This window comes from Phasianus colchicus, chromosome 11, assembly GCF_987193195.1.
Source record: "Phasianus colchicus chromosome 11, bPhaCol1.hap1.1, whole genome shotgun sequence".
NCBI classification, from domain to species: domain Eukaryota; kingdom Metazoa; phylum Chordata; class Aves; order Galliformes; family Phasianidae; genus Phasianus; species Phasianus colchicus.
Window position 1 is genome coordinate 10,355,489 of NC_143446.1, and position 15,246 is coordinate 10,370,734.

Sequence of the window (15,246 nt, forward strand, 5' to 3'; positions counted from 1 at the left end):
TAGCCTTTTCAAAGCCTGAGGTTCATTACGAATTTTTCTTTCGCAATTAAAATGCATTCCTTTCTTTTAGGGTGTTGTCCCTTTCCTTTTGTTTGCTGTTTTTTTTTTTGTTTTTTGTTTTTTTTTTTTTTTTTAAGTTTAAATAATGATAAACAGCAAAACACTATAAAACTATACATTGAAAATGAGGGAACTGATCTTTAAAAGAGCTCAGCATCTGCTCTTTCTATTCTCTCAAGAGATCAAGCCAAGAAGATTTGAGAAGTTTTTATTGCCAGATCTAAATTTTATTCCACAGGCACCGGATCAGGTCTTTAATCCTTTACTTAACCACAAAGAACTGTGCTGAGGAGTTTAATTCTTCCAAAACAACTGATAATATCCTTAAACGTCAAAAGAATACTTTCCAATATAAGCCAAATCCCGCATGTTTTGCTTTCAAGTAAATGCCGCAGCAGATGCAAAACCAGTAGGATTCACTCTGATCTTTTCTAGGAAAGGAGAAAATCTCCAACAAACACAATCCATGCTTTAGAAGTGCCAGACAATTAAAGAAACAGTTCAGTACTTGTACTGAATTAAATTGCATGTATAACATTATGTGTATGTTCAATTTATTGATTTAGGATTTGAGATTCTTATATTTTATTACCCACATATTTTAATATGTATTACAAACTGCCTTCTCACCAGGAGGCAATTTTACAAGTTACATTTCATTCTTTCCCCCCAGATACTTGCAGATTTTTCTGAACTGCCCTTCCCCACAGCATTTCAATGAGAAGGAAAGTTGGCTGAGAAGTTTAACAGAACAAAAATAAGTTATAACCAAGTTTCAAGGGAAAAAGCAGAGTGGAAATTGAGACATTTCACACCATCAGAGAAACTCTGTTCCAGAATGTCCCGAGAACAGTGAAATAAAACAATTAGTTTGAAGTAGATCTCATTAACTTTCTGCAATATTATTTGACACAACTGCTACATAGCTAGTTAATTGCATTCAGTGACAAGGTATTTTTCTATCACAAACCTCTAGGAATGGAAATGGAAGAGATTTCACAAATAAGGTAAGTGAGGCTTCTTATCTAGCATCTTAAAGGCCAGTTCTGGCCTCACTGTGTAAGTATGGAAAATCCCAGAAGCCTCAAAAGAAGCAGGTACAGAAACAGAAGTCACATATATTAAACAGAAAACACAACAATGGCTCCTACTTGCAGTAGTAAACAAAAGACAATCAAGATACCACGAACTTTGGATGAGGTATGCTTTGAAGGCTGCAGAATAGAAGATGAAAGTAGTAAACAAATACCAAAAATGTCACCATGAAATTCTACACACATGCATCTTTGCGAAATAATTCAGTTGATTTTGAACCAACCTCATTTTCTGAGATTTAAATACCAAAATGTGTTCTCTGACAAGACTTCAACAGTGCAACTCTTTTTGCAAAAAAAAAAAGTCCTTAAATACATTGACATCAGAAGACCTCTGCTCATTGAGCTTTAATATATAGATGTAGTAAGAACTGATTTCAGTTAGGTTAATTATGCAGGAAAAAGCTGAATTATCTGTTAGACTTTGAATAACTATGGTGTTTTAGCTGTTTGAGTTCTTTATCAGACACGGGAGAACTTTGTTGGTTGAGCCATAAAGCTACAGAATGTCTGCCAGAAAATGGACCAATGTTATTTAGCCAACAAAGAAGCTTGAAAAGATCTTCTCATATCATAGAAGCATATGAAGCTATTCCAAGTATCACACTTGGAAAATTATACTTCTTACAAGTTCATAAAGTCAGTACAGTCTGACAGCAAACAGGCCCTTGTCAAGACAAGATCTACTACTGGCTTAAACTGATACTCATTTACCACAAGATTTGACTAGAGAACAGAAACAAGTGTCTCATTTTGTTCATACTCGATATCTCAGGTGACCTCTTAAAAGTATATCAAAGTACCAAAACACCTGGATGACAGATCTCCAGCTACAGAGGAGCACTTCATAAACATTCTTGCCACTTTTGAGAAATAGTAAGCAATGGTGCAAAGATGAGGGACTGTGAAGGTTGGACTCGGCGCGAACATTCCTCTTCCTGTTAATGATAACAGCTCAGCCACACCTAGCAGATCAGAAATCTGACATCAAAGACGCACATCTGAGATGCACCTCCCAAGGACAGACCATTACTGGCGGCCCACAACTTTATAACACAAGAAATAACCTTGTATTCTTTTAAGCCAGACACATTATTCAGCTTCAGTGCACAGCAAAAATCCCCAAATGATCCCCTACAGATAGGCACCAATCATTTACCAGCAAACTCAGCTCCTTAGTTGTCAAATCACTCACAGACTTCTGACAAAAGGCAGTACAAAATGGCAGCACACTTTATTTTCATATGTTCCAGTGAAGCTGTTAACATTCACATGACACGCAGCCCGGATCAACTTGCAATAACATTAATCACCAACTACATTAAACAGAACAGATGGAAACTTGAATATAAAATAGAAAACAAGTTTCTGCTACTTAGAATTCCCAGGAATAAAAAAAAAAGCGGTCTTTGCACCTGGTTCCCACATACATGCTTTGTGATTGCTACGTACCTATGGCAGCCAATCACAGCTGAGACAACACTGGATTAACACTTTCAGGATATTAGCAACTGATCAAGATCTCTTGCTTTTAAGCAAGCATCCCTACAAACTGGCTTCAGCCTACCTCCCTGACTTACACCCATTTACTGTGAACGTGCACCTCCAACTCCTCACTTACTTCAATTTGACCTCTTCTACAATTTTTCACAGCTTCTTGTTGTGATTCTTATTTTCTAATCTGGAACACTTTCAGTACCTGAAAATCTCTTCTCTTTAAAGGAATACTAGCATACGATCATTTGTTTTATGCAGTCTTCCAGGACTTCTGTCATGCCTTTGACTGCACAGTCCAATGCTCGAATCTCTAACACTGGGCAGAAAGAAAACTACATCCTACTTGTTTTACATTACTTTTGACACACGTATTTTTATTCCTTTAAGACAATCAGTAAGAACAGAAGTCTCAGGTTTTGTCTCTTTTGCGTTTGTTTTATTGGCTTTCTATGTGGTTCCTGTTCTAAAGCTTCTATTATTCTTTTCAACTGTAAGGAAGACAAAGATTCTTCCCCCCACTGTAAAGAACTCTTTCCTTTTTCAATTAATGAATGCTACAAAATACACAAACACAAACTACATTCACTAAACACAGCACAATATTTTCAAATCACGAGGGCCAGATCCATCAGTAAAATAAAATGAATCTGTATTGCAAAACAAAAAACAAAAAAAAAAATCCTTAATATTTAACTCCAGGAATTTTTATAAAAGAGAAATAAAAATATCATAACTTGTTACAGTTTATAAACTGGAAGACTGTAGAGATTGAAAGACCACTGAAGTAATCTTAATGGACATTCAGGACTCTGCCAACACTATGTTTTTGCAGCAGAAATCCTGGGTTCATGCTCTTCAAGGTGGATTTCAAGCGCTAGTGAGCAAATACTACTAACTCAATCGGATAGTGAACTGTTTGCTGTGTCAAAGCTTTTTGCCAAACACACATATATAATTTTTCTTTTTTGCTGTATGGATAATCAACCCCAGATGGCAATTTACATAGGCAACAGCATAAAGGAATCCATGCACTGCTGGTGCTCTCAGACTCAATCAGAGCAAGCACGGGCGTTTGAGAATGTCACTGTTTATTTTTAATTGCTGTGTCCCTCCTTTGTGCAGGTTCAAGCGGTCAAAGATGTCGAAGTCCATTAGTAGAACTGGAAGATGATGCCACTTCATTTGGTGAGAGGGTTCCTCAAATTTAAAAAGCAGATGGTTTGTAATGTCCCTAAATGCCCAGTGGGCACCAGCTGTCAATCTCAGTTACCATAGGGTCAGGGCAAAAAAAGGTCAGAGAGAGTCATAAACCACAATGTGTTGTGAAATGTGCTTCCTCCATTACGTTGTAGGCCTGAGAAAGGTTTGACCTTTCATAGGTATCCTAACCTAACTCTGCATGATGCTAGCAGGGGTAAGTACAACACACAGTTCAGACTTACAAAAGTTGCTTCCTTTAACTGTGCCTTGGTTACCTGCACACCATGAACAATCACATTCACAAACTGCTCATGGCTGAAAGCAAAATCCTGCTCACCACTATTATCACTGAAGTGTACAGCACGTCTGCTATTTCACACAAGGCAGCGGAAGGATAAGTTCATCTACAGCAACTGAAAACAACAAACTTTGAAGCAAACTGCTAACGCTATGAGAATCAAATGATCTGGCCTTTCTCTGTCAAAGACTCCTTTATCTGCTAACTTAGTTTTTCACTTCTCTAGAAATAAACAACTTACCTGTTGTTACTAAGCCCACTGAAAGACCTCAGCTTTCTACAAGCTCTCTTATAAATCCCAACTACAGCAAGTAGCAGCACTTCCAGAACATGCTGACATCAATTAAACTCCCCAGCAAACAAAGAGAATATGCATCGAGCATTTTGATGCCCTCTTCTTGTCATTTCCTTCACTTGCACACATCTCAGGGAGCCCACCTAGTCAGACTCCTTTGCAAGCCTTCTCATTGATGCACAATTTCTCAAATGTAACCTCACTTAAACTTCGTTTCGTCCTTCAGCACGTCCCATCTTGGAAATACGCTCACTTTGCTTTCCAGAAGTTGAAAATCTAACACACTAATCTAAGACAGCCTTCTTTCTTCTTCATTCAACTATAATAGAGCAGGTGACTTCACTGACTGCGTTAACTAAAAAAAAAATCTCCAAGTCTCTCCCTATTATTAGCTCAGATTATATTTGAGTATCAGAAAACTAATGGAATAATTTCAGATTGGAGAACACTCTCTTCTTTGTTGAGCACCTCTTTCTATTAGGAAAATTGAGGGGAGTGAGAGACTCACCTTCAGGGCAGGAATCTCCACATTGTCACCAAGGCTAACAGAGCCAGAAAGAATAGTCCCTGTCATCACTGTGCCTTGACCCTTGATAGAGAAGCAGTGGTCGACTGCCATAAGGAAGTGTCCCGAGGGGTCTCTCGATGGCAGGTAAGCCTGAGACTTCAGGACCTGAATAAAAGATAAAAGCAGAACCATGCCTGGGTGAAAAGTCATGACAGCCATACAGCAAAAGGAAGGCAAGCGGATGATTGATTGAACAGGCTTGCAGCTTTACTGACTTCAAGCATCTCCCAATAAGCTCAGAACGCACCAATGTCAAATTAATTGTGCGTGCCATAGAGGAGATGCACAATTAGCAGCAGGAACAGTTCGATTTTCTGCCTTAGAAAGATTTGGTGCTGCACATTTAGCTTGGTTAGCAAAACTGTGCTGGAAACGAAGTTGCTGCCAAACTCAATATAGACACTGCAGCAAAGTAAATGAAAAAAACAAGCCTGTACCCTTGTCTTCCCCCTTCCCACCTGTCCCAAAGTACAGGTTCATAGTGTATTCTGCTACTTCAGCTTTTTTGATTTAGTGCAAATTGACTTATGTAAAGATATTAGTGCCCCATCCCTGCCTCCCTCCCAGAAAAACTATTATATTTAGATAAGTTCTCTAAGTCAACATCCCTTTCAGATTTTATGTTAACACTTCAAGGAGGATCAAGCCACTAAGAAAAATAGCTAAACATTTTTTACAGAAATTCTCCAAGTTCAGGATTTCTGTTTTGCTGACAAATAACTTTCTTAAAATACATCATCATAGATATCAGACTTTAACGATAAAAGTGCAGTCACCACTAACAGTGGTTCAGAGGAGCTGGTTCATCTCTGTCTCCAATCACTTTTGATCTCTGCCTCTGTTACAATATTCGCATATAAACTTGGCACTGCTTTTAGTGTCTGTTTTTAAGGTCAAAATCTGTAGGTTAAGTCAGAGTCTTAATGGCAGAACAACGGAGAGGGAAGCTCATCAATGAGACAAAGGGCAATTCCTTGAAGCTCAATGGCAGGGCTCCCATAGCATTTGCCAGCTCTATTAATACCTCCCAATGTTTATTCACAGAAGAGATGAAAGTCTGCAACAAGCCGATCCTCTCATCTACCTTAAATAGCACTCCTAAGCATCCTGCCCTTCACTGCATAAGCTACATGTCAAATAACTTACCATATAATCCATTTTTCTGAAAGCCTCAAGAATTATTCCCACAAAAAATAGAAATTCAGCACTGCTAGAACTAATGATACCTCTGAAGCATTAGCTTACTTTACAACCTTCTCTTGTTCACATGCATTTGATACAGTGCTAGTTACACCATTAAACAGCTTTTTCCAGGCTCTATCTCATTCGGTTGCCAGACAAACCCAAGCCACACATTTTATCTTTTGCAGAAGCGCAAGGCACGCAGTAAACAAGTCACAGCATCACAGAGAAAGATGGTTTCATTCTAAGGGCAGGTGGAGCTGCTCTAGAGAACAGATTCTACACCTACTAATGCCAGAAACCCCACATACGTCATGTTCCTACAAATGAAACTTGCCACAGGTAATCACCGGTTATATACCTCAGATGGTTCAAATGGAAACCTCAAACCTTGGTAAGCAGAGTGCTAAGCACTCACAATTGCAATCAAAATTGGCAAGCACGTCCCAGAAGAGTTCCTAGCTGCTTTAAATTTGGCAACCAGTGTTAGTAAACTTATTGGACTCAACTCCTTTGTCCCTCAGCATCCCAATCTAAATATAGGATCAGTCACCTCTGCACTTCCTATAGGACTTTTGGAAGTAAATTAACTATTTGCCAAGTGTTCAAATCATCACTGATGAGTGCCAAAGAAAAGTCCAGAAGGAAATTAATTATTCTAACTGCAGAGCAGTATTTCAATGGAGTTATGAGGCCACACAGAGAATAATGAGAATTAAAACAAAATGCTGACTGCCTCCTCAGGATTTCAGTTCTGTCTGTCCTCCACAATGAGGCATGAATTGTTTAGAACAAAGAATCACACACTTAAACCCTCTATCATAGCACTCGTGTGAAGGAAGGAGACATTCACCTATGCATGATTTCTGAGTGCATGAATTCATAACTTCGCTGTTTTCCTAACTGTGGTGCGTAGGAAAAAGCAATGGCAGATAACCAGCTCTAAATTACCAAAAAAAGGGTGATGGTCATAATCTAATTAAAGAACAAAAGATTTGCTTACTCATCCCAAGTATCAGGGCTTACCAAATACTCCAAAAGGAGGGATCCTTCAGGTAGAGAGCCTTCCCTGAAGGCAGCCAGCCCTTAAATGAGGCTTAGGGAGAGGATGGAACCAGATTCCACCCTTTCCAGTTCTACGGGTGAATTGCTTTCATCTGTGCTCTCAGGGCTGGCTGTGTTCCTTCCTCAGGTGCTCAATCATTGGTTCAGCTTGACTCAGCAATTCCCATACATGGTGTAATTCTAAAATAACACCTAGCAATGATTTGGCAGAATTTTAAAGCAATTTTTATTTATTACGCTTTGTAATTCCTGACAACTTTAAAACACTTCAGCATGTGTGACAGTGGCTTCTTAAGACAGCTGTTCAAAGAATTCGAAGTTAAAAAAGTAGATCCACTTTTGGGGCACAGATCTGCAACTCCTCCACTCACTGGAAGAAATCCCTGATGAATTAAGTCCCACCAAACAGACATTAAGGCAGTACTTCTTCAGTCCTAGTGTTGCTTCAAAAGATTTAAAGATGCTCAAGCGTATTTTACAGCATTGAGTTCTTCAGCAGGTACCTCAATTAATTCAGAAACACCAAGTGGATTCTCAGACTCTGGAGCTTCCGGTCCACCAGGCTTTGCTGCAACAGCAACAATAGGACACCCAGAGAACCTGAAAGAGAGAAAGACTCCCACATTAGACCACAGATCTCTCATGTCTGTAAACCAGATTGTGAAGGCAAAGCAACTGTCTCAGAATCTAATTTATCTGTTCTTCCCTCTTAGTGAATAATGGACAGTTTTATTTTATTTTATTTTTTTTAATTAATGGAATTTGTGCTAATGAACTTCACCATGAAATCTTTAACTCTGTTCAGCATTAGGCACAGATTCAACTTTTGAGTGAGACTAAAAGCAAGACGTCATTTCTGAAGCAAGGACATATTACCCAGTTTTATCATAGTGGCTCTGAATTCAATCTAGCTTACCTGGAGACTAACTCAGTTTTCAACTTTCATTAGAACAATTACAGTTCTGGCTGTACAGTCATAACCTTCCAAACAGGAGCCAAATGCAAGACGGCACGATATCTACCTGAGTGTGCAGACAGTCTGTAGATTTTGCAGACAGTGGAAAAGTCCAATTCTACTGAAATGAAAATTTATAAAACAATCTCAAACATGCAAAGCTCCTGAAAAGAGCAGTACAGCTGACCCCACTTTAGCTTTTCTCTTGCAATAAATTCTATTTTCAAGCCCTTAATATTCAGCAGCTGCTTTGTTTTTTTTTTTTTTTAAAGTCTGCTGATTGAATTTGTGACATTTGCTCCCTATAGAACACAACCTATAGTTCAGCTGATCTGATAGCTTGCTTTGCCTGCATTCTGGAAAGAGAAATCAGATTGTCAGTCAGGTTATTACTGCATTTTTTTCAAAATTCAGGATTAACCACATTAAATATACATATTTGTTAAAGTAATGGAACAATAATCAACAGTAAAAAAAAATAATGGCTTGGCTCTGAAAGATGATTCTGATTCAATAGATTCAGATCAGAAGTCGCGAGTGCTGTCAGCTTTGTGATTCTCCTTCACCCCAAATCATAAATTTCATCTCAAAAAGGGAATGAACTGCAGTAAAGTAAAAACACTAAGTTCTGTACAGTGAGCTCATTTAGTAGCAAAAAAGAATCCAGTATATTTTCTCTGAAGCATCTGGAAACAAAGGGTAGAAAAACGTGCACTGAAAATTTTTGTGATTAACCAATGAGACTTTCAGAACTCTTATTTTCATGGAAATTCTTTAGGACAACAATAAATGAAGATTTATGCTGAACTCCGTTTCCCCTACGCCAGAATAAACTGAAGTAATCATATACTGACATTGGAGGTACTTCCAAATATGATTAGGACCTACTAAAATTGTCACTCCACAACACGGATTTCTTGTCAGCAGCGTTTAGACCCAGTTGGACAAAGACACAAGGCAGCACATGCCAGAACTTACAATTAAATAGAAATTCCATTCATAGGCACAGTTTGCATTTACTTACAGCATCACAAGATTAGGTAAAATTTTCAAACTACCACAAGTTACTTTCCTCTGCCTATAATAATAATCAGCAAGTAAACTAGTCCTGGAAAACACCCTATTGACAAGTGTCTGTGGCCTGAGGCAGCTGTCAGATGGTCTCAGCACGAGCCCTGCTGTTCAAAGTAGTTTAGAAATACAAAAACAGTTAAGCATGTATTTGGAAGTTTAAAGTTGAGTGGAAAAGAGGCTGTCAAGAAACAACTTGCTGCGACAGGCACTTTGCAATCAGCCCAGGGTAGCAAAGCTTTCAAAGCATCATAAAGCGCAGATTGCTCTTGCAAAAAAGGAACGTTAGCTATGGGAACAATACACAGGCGCATCCGATTAAAGAGCATTTCTAAGATCCAGAGTTCAAATGAATAATTAAAACATTACGACAGACCAGTTCTCTCCATGTGGAAGCACAGCTGTTGTTATCAACCAATGTACATCCTTGTTTTAAAAGAGAGATGGCAGAAAGGACCTCGCAGTTAACATGTCCCATATTTCAAAAACTCACTTTCCCTTCAGTTCTGACAGTCTGCTCATTTTCAAGACATACCTGTGGGACTCATCTGCACTTCATTCCCTCCATTCTCAAAATCAAAACGTGACCTCCAAGCTATAAACCTTGGAGTCACAACGTCCCCTCATGACCCTGGACAAAGTAAGCTCTGCTTCTATTTGTATAAACCACTAAATTGTGCAACCACTGTAAGAGTTTCTGTTTTATCTTCCCACTTCATAACAGCCATATTTTCAATTGCAAATCTCCCTGCTTTCTGTTCATTATTTTCCTCAATTAATTTATGCACAAATACTGCAACACCAACCCAGCCAGTCACACTGCATTATAGGAAACTTCAGGAACACTGTCAGTCAGATTCTTGTCCATACTGATCTGTCCCAGGTAGAAGCTGCCTTTATTTCCTTACGTAGGGCAATTGCATCTTTCACCCTGGGTTAAGGAAAAGCTCTAATTCTTTCTTTTCATTAGAGCAGAAGAACAACTCTGGAAAACAACAAAATTTACAAGCTCTAGAACTAAGAAAAAGTTCTCCTTCATCCAGCCTTTCTGGCTTTGTTTTATGCAATCTGAATTCAATGCAGTCCTTTAAACTGAAAAGTTTAATCACACTAAGAAATTTCTATGTACATGATACTTCAGGGCTGAGTTTGAATTTCTGGTAATCTTTCCACTCTTCTCCTCATCTACATCTATGACTCATCTAGCAGGGGCCAGACAGATGAATTCAGAAAAATGCTGAAAGTGAAATGTGGTTAAAGTATTTATGTTACAAGTTAACTGTTAATGTTACCGTTAACTTACTTTGTATTTTCCAAGGTCTTCTGCATTTTCTTAGTCATCTTCTCAATGGCACTTTGCCTCTTGGCCTCTGGAAGGAGATCTATTTTGTTCAGAACTACCACCATCTTCTGGCAGGCAATCTGCCCGATCACCAAGCACTCCGCTGACTGCGTCTGCATCCCCTTTGTCACGTCGATGACAAGCATCATCAGATCGATAATCTGGGCACCTGGAGAAGAATTCACAGTCAGAATTGCAGCAGCATAAAGAGGCTTGGGATCATTTTCTCAAATAGCTTCCATAAAAACTGTCTGGACATGTACACGTGCCCAGAATTATGAACAAAGTACAAATTAATGCAAGCATCGAATGCCTGGCTGTGTTTGAAAATAGGACTTGAGGAATGCAAGCCCTTATATACTACTATCAGATTATAAAAATATTCTAGCCTATGATTGTTCACATCTTTCCCCACATTAACAGTGCAAGGACTCTATCACTGTATTTAAATATAAGGGTCAGATTTACTACAAATCAAAGGAAATTCATAAAAGCTTTCAATATGAAGAAGAGCTGATTTAAACCCTTCAATACATCAGCATTCACTTCCAGTTCATTTCTACATCAGTGAAAAGCATATTTCATATCACAGCCATAAACAGATTCTTAGATCTGCTCTACCTGAAAAAACTCCTAAATTTCAGGCTAGTGTTACCAACTGTGCTCATGGACTGTTTTTTAAATATTGTTTTCATGAGCTCTTTAACCTCTGACTGAAGCAACTTGAATTTCATGAATTTAACTTCGTTTTCAAGGATCTTTTGGCGAATGTTGGGCCTTCCACTAATAGCATTCAGGGACTGTCTCAATCCAGGGAACTGAAACACTCTGAACAACCAAAACGAAGCTGCAACTTCAATGTAACAAAGTTTATGTATGAAGCAGAAAAAGAAATGTGAAGCTGAACTATCAGGAAGTTATGTTAGACAAAAACACCCAACACATTAAGAAACGTAGTAGAAGAAATCATGTAAAACTGCAGCATTTGGAACATGAGTGCTTTTAATATTTGTCTCAAGCTTTTGATCAGAAGAACATGAAATCGATGCGACGGTTCCTTGTTCTTTTGCCCTCTCTAACCCACTCTATTTTTTTCCCAGTCTTTATAATGGCAGTCACAACAGCTACCCTTGTTTCTAGTTCCCATGAACTCTTGGGATAGGAAATCATTCTGAGGCTGAAGTGCATGGGTGAACGAGTGGGTGGGAACGACGACAAGAAAAAAGTTATGGTTACAAATGACTATTTTCAACCTACCAAAGCTTTCATCTTGGAATAATGAATGCTAAATGTAAATAATGGATGCCTCAGAGGGCTGGCTGGCTTACGATGACATCTGCAAAGCTCCTGCACAACTTTTCAGCAGCCATTTCAAAAAACTCTCCAAGACAAACTGAAGATAAAGTTTATCTCTTCGAAAGTATTTTTATTTTCATTGTTTCAAGAATGCTATTAATTTAGAACTCGCTTAAATTATAACAGTTCTCACCAGGGCTGCACGAAAGGCTGGGATGTTCCACGCCACGCTGAAGCACAGAGCTGGAGAACAGCAAACAAGGGGAACCAACAGCATGAAAATTGTTCAAGTGGAACAAAACACCAAACAATCAGCATGCACGCACTGCTGTGAGTGCATCCAGCAGGGGTTGGGTTTTTTGTATGTAAAACTTAATGCCCGTGTTCTGTATTAAACTACTCCGCACGGCAATTCTTCCTGCACAGATGACACCTCTAAAAATGAAAGGGAATTAGTAACTAAAATCAAACCATGAAGTTAAATAACATTAATACCATAAAAAGACGGCTCATTCGTTCAGTGAAATAACAATATTGCAGCTTAAGTTTTAGCTAAGCCTTCTGACTGCTAGGGCATGGAACTCTGTGCTCTGTAATGAAGTCAAAGCAACCAGATCTGATTGTGGTCCTGCAAAGGGAGGCTCGTGTGATGCATTATGTATGGTGCAATATCTCTTCCCTCCAACAGGAGACAAAATCTGCACTGAAGCTGTTACATGCAGTTTCAGTACAAGGGCCCCTTTATCTTGAAACACAAAATTAACTGCTTTGAACACATTTGTTACAAAGCAAATACTTGTAATTGCTGTATTTATGAATCTATTAGTAACACTTGAAAAGAGCGACAAAACTCATCAGCCCTGTTGCTAGAGGGTCAAGAATGTCTACCTTGGGGCATTTCACAGCAAAGAAAAGATGAACACAGGAAAAATAACTGTACAGACCATGGAAAAACTCCAAAACCACCAGAAAATGCATCAAGACACTGCATGAAAGCATATTATAGTCAAGGAAACAGCAACATACTCAAGCTAGCAAGTATACGGCTTAGTACAGCCATTGTGAATTTTGTTTTGGTCTATAAGCCATTTCCTTAGCTGCCCTTCATCCATGCATAATAGTTCATTAAACACTTAAAAGTGAAGTAACCCAGGGAGATCAAAACAAAGCACGTGGGGTTTCGTGGCGGCAAAGTCCTTAATGGTGAAAGTCAACAAATCACTTATAGGAAGGTGACTAAACCACAGCCTCACACACACATAACCTCTCCAGAGCATCAAACATCTCATTCAGAACAGCTTTTCCTTTAGTATGTAAATAATCATAGGAGACGCCTACAATATGTTTTATTTAAATTGCAAATATGAAGTTCTCTTTCAGACTATTAAATCAACTTACCACCATGTTGGATTGTGGTCAACAAAAGGAACAACGCTCCTGAAGAATATTTCTACAGCAGAAGGAGATTGAGCTAAGAAAGCTACAGTAAGAATGGATTATATAAATGTGCTGTTGTGCATACAATCTGACTTGGAATGACCTTTTAATTGAAGTTTAAAAATATTACAGCCATACCAAGTAGAGGCTCCACAACCAAGAAGAATAAAACAAGGTGATGATATCACGCCATAAACCTGCACTATCTGACCACAGAAGGCCTGCCATGGGTCCTGTGTCAAATGGAACTATAAGGAAATGAAGCACATTTTCTCTCATAGCAGGACAGAATATCATCCTATGCTGTCAAGATGAGGAACAGTCATTGCTTCCATACTGAACCCTCAAAGCAGGCAAGCAGGACTGGAAATAAACCTGAATGAAGGAGAGACGCATGCAAAGGATGAGTCTACATACAAGGAAGCAGAGCAATAAGAAAAACTTCATTGCACTGAACTAGGTGACATAAAATCTACAATTCAGCTGAATTAAGGTATTCAAATGACCTCCCTAAAGGAAAAAAAAAACAGACTTGTCTCATCTATGAAAGTGGTGTTGAAGAGCATTAAGGAAGACAGTTCTCATGAAGTATGATTTCTCACTTAGTTTGAAAACCATCCACCATCAGGGTATCCTTCTTGTGATGACAGCACTCAGCTACAGCCCTGCAAGAAGGAAGTGAAACAAACTAGTTGTCACCAGAAAACACAAGGGAGAAGGAAAGATGGGAATTATATTGCACAATAAGAAACCACAGTGGAAAAACAAAGTAAAGAAGTAGATGGTCTGCTGAGTGAAGGAAAACAAACACAAAGATAACACAAACAGAGGGAGTTTGGGTGACAGCCAGATATGGGGACAAGCAACAAGGCTGGCAGCACCGCACCAGAGAACAGCTTGCAAGAGCTGTGCCAGCTGGACTCGGGGGCACCAGCACCCATCTGTACCACAACACTGACAAGAATCACACAACTAAGAGGTTAACAAAATATTTTCAGAGAAGAGAAAGAAAATGTCTCCCCTAGCTTCGAATACTCAAGTCCAATCCAGTCTGGCTTCTGAATTTTGGGGAATATCTGACAGTGATCATCATCAAGGAAGTAACTCCTTACTGCCACTGCTTGCACATCAAATAGGATCCATGCTGCCAGTGGGACCACAGGCAAGCCCCACATCAGGCTGCGTTCCTGTCTGGCACAGTGGGCTCCTGAGTAGGCTTTCACAATGTGAATGGCTTATTGTTTCAGAAAGCCAAAACCAAAAAGTATTAAAACCAGATCTGTCATACCATATTCACAGGAAAACATCACAGGAGTACCCAATCCATAGACTGTACTTTTTATAAACTGCAAAGCACTGTAATTGCTGTGTTTATTTTGGCACAGAATATCACATCTTACATGGCAAATCCCTTTCAGCCTCTGTCATAGAAGCCGTAGCAACTTTGCAAGTTCAGGAACTCAAAAACCTTCCTGTCAGTGCAACCTGCTGCACACACCTGTATGTTACCTGTATACCTGAGCTCCAGTATTGAGCTGCATGGAGATGGAGCCCTACAGCACATTCCCAGCAAATTAACAAAGGCATTTTTAAGCCTAAGGGGTGAGGGTGGGGGGAATAAATAAAGACAACACTGTCAATTACCTCCTCTATATGTGCACACTACACCCACATTTAGTTATAAATTGCAAGCACTAAACTGGCAATTTTAGTATCGCTGAAAAAGAAAAACCTGAAGACATTTGGGACAGTTTGAATGGTTTTTTCTCAACAAATGCAGATTAAGAATATTAGAGTATTTAAAACCACTACTACTTCAGCAAGCAGAAGCTCAGTACTACATTAGATTCCCCATAATCTATCCCTACAAAGCCAAATGGACTGCA

The 15,246-nt window shown here is 39.0% G+C and overlaps 1 protein-coding gene across 3 annotated transcripts in view; it reads right to left on the bottom strand.

Annotated features, from left to right (window-relative positions):
• The window catches only part of EEFSEC (eukaryotic elongation factor, selenocysteine-tRNA specific), a 132,743-nt gene that overhangs the window by 86,632 nt on the left and 30,865 nt on the right, over nucleotides 1–15,246 (bottom strand). For all 3 annotated transcript variants that reach the window (XM_031607763.2, XM_031607758.2, XM_031607751.2), the window contains 3 exons: nucleotides 10,589–10,796; nucleotides 7,763–7,859; nucleotides 4,953–5,117 (listed from right to left, as the gene is read on the bottom strand). In XM_031607763.2, coding sequence (XP_031463623.1) covers nucleotides 4,953–5,117; nucleotides 7,763–7,859; nucleotides 10,589–10,776 — 450 coding nt within the window. In that variant the 5' untranslated portion in view covers nucleotides 10,777–10,796. The remainder of the gene's footprint in view (nucleotides 1–4,952; nucleotides 5,118–7,762; nucleotides 7,860–10,588; nucleotides 10,797–15,246) is intronic.